Source organism: Papaver somniferum, chromosome 11, assembly GCF_003573695.1.
Source record: "Papaver somniferum cultivar HN1 chromosome 11, ASM357369v1, whole genome shotgun sequence".
In the NCBI taxonomy this organism is placed as follows: Eukaryota; Viridiplantae; Streptophyta; class Magnoliopsida; order Ranunculales; family Papaveraceae; genus Papaver; species Papaver somniferum.
In genome coordinates, this window is record NC_039368.1 from 93,267,573 (window position 1) to 93,275,580 (window position 8,008).

Below are 8,008 nucleotides of genomic sequence, written 5' to 3' on the forward strand. Positions count from 1 at the left end.
GTCACTTCTTGCTGGAACACTACTTGTTGAAGCATTAACACTAGGAGCCTCCGATTCATCTTCCTCATTTTGGGTAGGATCAAATTCTTCGGGATTGAATCCAGGAACATGGGCTTTGAAAAGTCGGTACACCTCTTCATTTCTAAAAGGTTTTCCCTTGCTAACCTTACTATATTCCAATCTAGCTTTACTCTCCTACAAAAAACAAACAAAAACCCAAGTTATAAATCCTTCAATAAAATAAAATGATATACATTAAGAAATCTTAATAAAGCTTACAAGATCATCAATTCCGCATCCGCTTGCATTGTTTCTATGCAAATTTCTTAAGATGCCAACCCAATTTTTGACATCTTTTTTCAAGGTACCAAATCTATTTTGCAACTTATGAACAGTCCTATCATACTTATTCCCAAAGCTGCTTATATAGGTATCGAATACCCGCTCCCAAAACTGGTTTGATTTTTGATCAACTCCGGCAACACCATCAAGTGTAATGCTTATCCAAACTTTGGTGATTGCAACATATTCGGGTGTAGCATATTTTGCCATGGTTAAAAAAAAGTCTGAATTACGATGAATTTTAAGAAGATGGAGAAAAAAATCTAGAGATTGAAAGGTTTTGGTCTGAGCTGAGAAGTGATCAATTTACAGGGAAAATTTCGAATTCAAAAAAATAGTCGTAAAACGCTGTTGTTAATAGCGTTTTTTTGTGAGTCGTTGATTAGAATGAGTCGTTAAGATCTAATGGTTAGAAATGAAACGCAATGCTTAATAGTGTTCGGCGTTATTCTTAACAGCGCCAAACGCTCTTCTCATTAGCACATTTCTTGAAAAACATCCAGAACCTAAGCCAATTCTTCAAGTTCCATACTTAGTTTTTTTTCTTCTCTTTTGGAAATCCATACTTAGTTTTTTTTTCTTCTCTTTTGAAAACAATGAAAACCATAAATAATACAATGAAAATTTTAATATTTCTTAATTTTAAAATCTAGAAATCATAGGATTGCAACCAAGTTGCTTACATACTGAAAGTTCATTCGAAATCTTACGAAAAAAGACTAAAGTTGTTCTTCGAAATCTTACGAAAAAAGACTAAAGTTGTTCTGGTGGGTAAACATCGGTAGGATCGAATTCACCATCCGAACCGTCAAGATCATCTGGTGGCGGAGGGGGAGATTCTGGTGGCATTTCACCATCTCTAAAACCTAGTCCATGTCGTATCCAAATGTGTTGAACAAGATCATTGCGGAGTTGGAGATATGCCTCATCATTCCTTAACTTGTAGTATGACCTCGGTATTCCAGTAACCTGTCGTATTGGTTCGTTCACGACTTGACCCCAATCTAAGTTACGTCTTTCATTCTCAATGACCATGTTATGCGAAATCAAACAAGCCTTGATAATAAAGTTTATATCCTCCCTATCCCAGTAAAATGCTGGCTTTTTTTTTATTTGTAACTTGTTTTGGAGAGTTCCAAAAGCCCTTTCAACATCCTTTTTCTTCGCTTGTTGGTATTTATTGAACACCGTATTAGCTGGCTGATTTGGAAGAAGAATTTTGAATGACTGCACAATACAAGAAAATCGTGGATATATATTACCCTCTAAGTAGTAACCCTTGTCGTAGTTGTGGCCATTGATGCGACAATTACAAGGAGCTGCTAAACCATTAACCATCTTATCAAAAAGTGGAGATTGAGTCAAGACGTTCAAGTCATTGTTTGACCCTGGTGTTCCAAAGAAACCATGCCAAAACCACCGATCATATGATGCCACGGCTTCTAAGATCATGGTAGGTTTTTTTATCATGCCCGCGCAACGTACCTGCCCATGCTGTTGGACAATTCTTCCACCGAAAATGCATACAATCAACACTTCCAAGCATTCCAGGAAACCCTCTAGCCGCATTTTCTGCCAATAATCTTTTCGTGTCTTCTCTTGTAGGAAGTCGCATGTACCTTGGATCAAAGCGGCGAACAATTACCCCGATAAACCTCTTCACATACATATAGACGGTTGGCGCTCCCATACGGACATAATCATCTGTGCTATCAGCGGCTATACCTTTACACAAACATTTCATTACGACATACATCTTCATGTGGGGAGAGTGACCAAGTTTTCCGGTGCAATCAACTTGGAAATCAAAAGCAAGATCCGCAACAGCAATCTCACTTAGAATACGTAAGAAAAGAGGTCGATACATACCCAAACGTTGGTGGAACTTCTTAGGGCCCCAAGTACGGTTAGGTCCAAAGTAGTCATGCATCATTCTTGCATCTCCATCCTCTCGGTTTCTTTCCACCATTTTTAGCTTCAATACTTCTTGAGGCACCGGTTGGAAGAGACCATGCATTCTTTGATTCATATACTGGTACACCACAATTGCTCTATCCTTGCTATCATCACCAATGCTAAGATCGATACCATACGTCATTAGTACATACCTAAAATATTTCCATCATTCACATTGCACCTGTAAACAAAACTCAAATATTGTAAGCATTCCAAGATTTTTGAATCCATACAGAAGAAAAAAGATCCATACAAAAGAGAAGACATTCATGCACACATTCATTAAAGAAAACACATCCAAGTTTCATACAAAAGAAAAGACAAGTTCATTAAAGAAAACACATCCAAGTTTCATACAAAAGAAAAGACAAATTCATTAACGAAAACACATCTATGTTCCCTCATTACTTAATCCTCACATCCTTGCCATTTCATCTTCACTTAAACCAATCCCACCATTATTCATCAATTGAGTTAATTGTGACTCTGGAACTACTTCTGGAACTACTTCATCTTGTGGAACATAATGACCATGTGCATCATCTGATTGACTTGTGGCTGGTCTTTTATGTATTGACCATTGAGAGTTATCTCCAAGATCATAACATGATTGGGTTGACGTCGATCCTTCCCCAAGAGCACGTGCACAATCTATTTCAAATTAATAATGGTCCTTTGCAAGATTTAACGTAGCTAACCTATGCGCAAAATCTTTCCATTGATCCTTAAAAGAAACATCAAGATAGCAAATATATGAAGGAACTTCTAATGTGTAAAGAAAATCATAATAATATAGAAAACAAAATAATTGAAGGAGTTAAAACCAAAAATTACTAACCCTTGTTCCCCAATTAACATCATACGTAAATGTAGGAGGATCGGGTGCTTGCAAAGGCACTTGAACACGATTTCCTTCACTGTCTGAACGTACGGTACAAAAAGAAACTCTTGGAAATTCAGGTGAAGCTTGTGAGACGTTGTCATACTTATACCGTGATGGATGTATTAGGGGGACCTGATTCACCAGAAAAGTCGGATCTTGAGTACTTGCAGCTCCAACTTCATCTCTGTTTTCTTGACGATATATTTCTGAGAGAAAAAATCCAATAGATTGTTGCTTCCACCACCACACATACATGCTCTCATCAACATGCTTATAGTCCCGTCTTTCAACCACATCAATAGTATCATGGGGGATAGAAAGGTATTCCAAACGTTCACGTGGAATTCTTGGAACTGTTATAAATCCCCTTGTTTGCCTTAAAAACCGTTCACCAAGATACATGATACTAGTATCTCTTTCCGTATTATAGAAACCCACTCTTTGATTGGAGATTTCACGAGCATGCACTATATCAGGATGATCTCTATACATACTAGTAGACCATGGTTGCCATTTTGTTCCAACAATTGTCCTCAACTCAATTTGTTGGCGAGCTGTATTAAGAGAGTGTTTGGAAGTACACCTTTGCAACTTCACTAGACTATCTTTCTTAAATATCATAATTGCAGGCCATACATCAGTCGGTACACCTTATTGGAGAAAAAACGTCAAAGTACGAAAATATATGTATAACCAATATTCTAAAACCATCGCCATTCCACACATGTTTTTTCCACCTCTAGCAACTGCACTCATGCTACTATACAAGTGACTAAAACAACCCGAACCCCAATCATAATTACCAATCGCATTCAAATCACGCAAGGAGGCGATCCAAACTTTGCTTGCTCTTGTAGTGGTATGTGCCAATAAAATTTTTGAAATCACCCATAATAAGAAGTATCGAGTCACAATCTCCCAATTTTCATCATTAATTGGATTGTCCTTGATATAGTTTGCGAGGCAACTAATAGGAAATTCAGGTGAGTGCTTGTTGTAGTGTGCATACCCATGCATAAGTCTAAAGTAGGTATCCTCTAGTTGTTGATTTTCTCTACTTTTCCATCTACTTGTAGCGGCGTGTTCCAATCTTCTACGACCATTTCCAATAGAAATTCCGGTTAAGTGGACAAAATCCAAAAGGGGTGAAACCAATTTCAAAGTTTGGGAAATGAAACGAATTGGTGTTATACCACCACCTCTCTATGATTGCATTAGCTAGTTGTTGATCAGCTCTCTTAATTCTAATTTCAAAAAATCTAGCAAGGCCGGAATTTTGAAGAACTTGACTAACACTTTCATGAACCACCGCACGTTTATATAAATCCTCAAGGTCTTCTAGATTACTTCTAAACGTGATATCATGCTGTGTATCAAGTGGGTCTATACGTGTAGAAATATGTTTCTTATCCGATTCTTTTGAACTCAAGATCATATACACATCCATATCCATAATTTATACAAAATCATCAAATAAAAACAATACAGTCACACAATGCACTTAAATTGTTTACATAATGTAACTAAAACATGTTAATTCATTATCTCATGGAAATTTCACAATGTTCATCATCTAAAACCCTAAATTACACAATGTTCATCATCTAAAACTCTAAATTACATGTCAAATTCGTTATTGTTAGAATTAAAATTGTTATCATTCATCATACAATCGAGTATCATGCATACAATCAACAATAATATCATCTAAAGCCCTAACATTTCATCAAAACATATAATAAACTCAAATTATAATTCAACTAACCTCTCTTCGGATTCTCAATTAAATTGAGAAATTTAAGTATGCTTCGATTCCTTATGAAGCAGAGAACAAACCCTTTGAAGCAATTTCATTGATTTGAACCATGCTCTGAGAATTAAACAAGGGGGTTTTAGGTTCGGTTTTTCTTCTTTTTTTCACGAGTAGAAGATGAACTGAGGAGGAAGAAGAAGGGGTCGATGGTGTTACTGGATATAAGAATCAAAAAGCGGTATTAACAATAGCGTTAGGCGCTATTAACAATTGCGTTATCTAAGCACTGTTAACAATTGCGTTTGGCGCTATTAAGAATAGCGTTTTGACCGTTGACTTGAGTCAAGCGCTATTCTTAATAGTGTTTTCCATGCGCTATTATTATTCGCGTTTTACGCTATTCTCGTTAGCGTTTTCTGTGTTCCACCATTACACTTGCACTTCCATCCACAGTTCCAAGTGCTGAGGTGGCGTGGAAGATGGAAGATGGACGGATTCCACCATAAGACTTGCTCTTATGCTGTTAGGATAGTGACTACCCAACTAACCAGCTTTTTCATGTTTAAGTTCCCTCCAAAATAATCGTTAGGGTTTTTTCTTCTTTTATTGTCTTCTCTTTGTAGGATGTCCGAGTGAGTTTATGTTGTCATACAATGTTTCCGGAGCAGTGACACTGTCAAAAAAATAAATAAATAAAATAAAAATCCATATTTTCTTGAACGTGCGATTGGGGGACATCAAAACTAATTGGGGGATATAGCTACATGACAAAAACTGGATCCAAATATCAAATATGGGTCACCCCTTATGTAATTATTTTTTTAATTCCTAATCTAGCCCTCACTAATCAGGTTTAGTGGTTAATAATAATTAGTTAAATCTTAAGTATTTGGGGATAGATTAGTGTGTATTTTTATTTGAATTTGTGTGGGTGAGGTGAGTGTAGAAGGAGGGAAAAATATTTTTGAGTGGAATTTTTTTTGTGAAAATGGAAGATGATTGTGAGGAGAGAATTGCAGCTGTTGAATCTTTAGCTCAACTAAAACAAGAAGCATATCTTCAATCTTCGGTTAATGATAAAAACTCACAATTGGACTTATATGATGAACCAACACCCTTGGAATATGATTTTCGTGAGCATGAAGTGTTTTTTGAAGAACCAACCCAAGAAAGTAAACAAGTTCAACATACAAGCATCCCCAACACACAGATAATGTTGCTAAGAGGTCGAAAATTTGTTTGTTTTTTTTTTGAAACCGCTATTTTTTCTCTGAAAAAGCTTGGTGCCGGCATACTCGTAGTATGAATACCACGCCGGCACCACCAGAACCGGCACGATATTCATACTATTTCCATGTTGGCGAAAAATATCCCCCATTTTGAAACAATTGTCGGCGTGGTCTTCAACCAAAAAAATCCATGCCGGCACGCAGTTAACTTTTTACCTACCACCGAATATTCCATGGAATATCCAAATTGGCAGGGTTCACTCCTAACTTTACCATGCCGGTACCACAAGAAAAACATCCCGGAGTTAAAGATTTTTGAACTTAAATACCAGCGTGGTATATAAGTTATCGAGCACGCCGGCACCTAATACCGGCGTGGTTTATAAATTATAGACAAAGTCGGCACAAAATACCGGCTTGGAACTTTACATATCGAGCATGCTTGTATTGCAATTATGATAAGATTTTTTATTGTTGTTGTAGTAATAAAGATTTGAACTCTAAGATTTAATGAAAATGATAAATAAAAGCGAGAGTTACCGGGACTAGGATTTCACGGAATTCATATCATCAAGTTCAATTATTTATTCTTCAACAATTCTAGCTCAATAAATAAAAAACATGGACTCTTATTTTTGCCAAGATAGATTCTCAAAATATTAGTTGTAAATCCTAAGTATGAGACATCAAATCATCTAAGAAAGCATGACCCATCAAATGAAATGACAACTAATTAATCAAAATCATAACTCTATTTTAATTAGTGCAAAAGTCATATAGAGAATAAAATAATTTTACCCATGTATGAAATTCGGCTTCCTCCGTCGTCCTAGTGTTGGGGTTTAGCTACTCATGATGTAGACACTCTCAAAATATTTTTTATATAGCTCAAATGGTGTTTACAATGAAGAAAAGGAGAAAAATAACATAAACCGCTAAACAAGCGTTACAAACTCTCCCAACTCTCGATACCCATCTATGACTCTAGTAAACTCATTATATAGTATCACCAGCACCCAATATCTCTTGTTCAATGTGCAAATATTCTCTCTTTACTCCATTATTCTCCACGGGAATATTTTCCATTATTATCACGTGATTCTAAGTTGTTTGATTCATCCCAAAACCCCCCATTAGACATCCACAAATATTAAAAGAATATCCTACGTAACTTCCTACTATAACTCAGAGAATCAAATCACTTAAACCCGAGAATATCTTCTTTTGACTTCTCTGCCAAATCATGGAGATTTTATTCTCCTTACCTTTTCTGTTACGTGTATATGAGCTGTTGAACTATCTTCAGGATAATAACAAATCAAAACATAATATCTTCTTTCCATTTCCTTCCATATAACTCCTCCAATCAATGCAGAATATACTCCCACGGAAAATCTTCTCCAAATCAGCATGTAATAACACAAACAATAGCTTCACCTTTATTTTCTTCAAACCGAGAATATATCCTTCCTTTTACAAATCAAAGGCAATCACCGCTCAGGCAATCACCGCTCCTCCTCTTATCCAATCCGAGAGTGTGATAGATACATTTTTGTGTCTACGTTGTCCTTAATGTCATGTATTGTTGGTACTCGATTTTTGTACTTATTATGGTATTTTATGTGTTTTTAGGTATTTTTGGAAATAAACATTATTGGAAAAATCGCCTCGAAAAGTCGTCTAAAGCACCAGAAGGAACGTGTTATTCAGACTCTCACTTGTGGATAAGGGGCGCCCAAATGATAAAGGGTACCCAAAGGATATTTTCACCCAAGCAGCTGATGAGAGACACCCCTCATGGCATATGCTATTCGCACCCCAGGACCGGATAGGGGGCACCCATCT

General features: G+C 36.5%; 1 protein-coding gene across 1 annotated transcript; it reads right to left on the reverse strand.

Annotated features, from left to right (window-relative positions):
* Positions 1-1,095: 1,095 nt before the first annotated feature.
* LOC113324782 lies at positions 1,096-2,440 on the reverse strand. The gene is made up of 2 exons (XM_026573072.1): positions 1,828-2,440; positions 1,096-1,730 (listed from the first exon to the last, which is right to left on the reverse strand). Exons 1-2 carry the CDS (start codon positions 2,438-2,440, stop codon positions 1,096-1,098), a joined length of 1,248 nt encoding a protein of 415 aa, XP_026428857.1.
* Between the last annotated feature and the right edge of the window lie 5,568 nt (positions 2,441-8,008).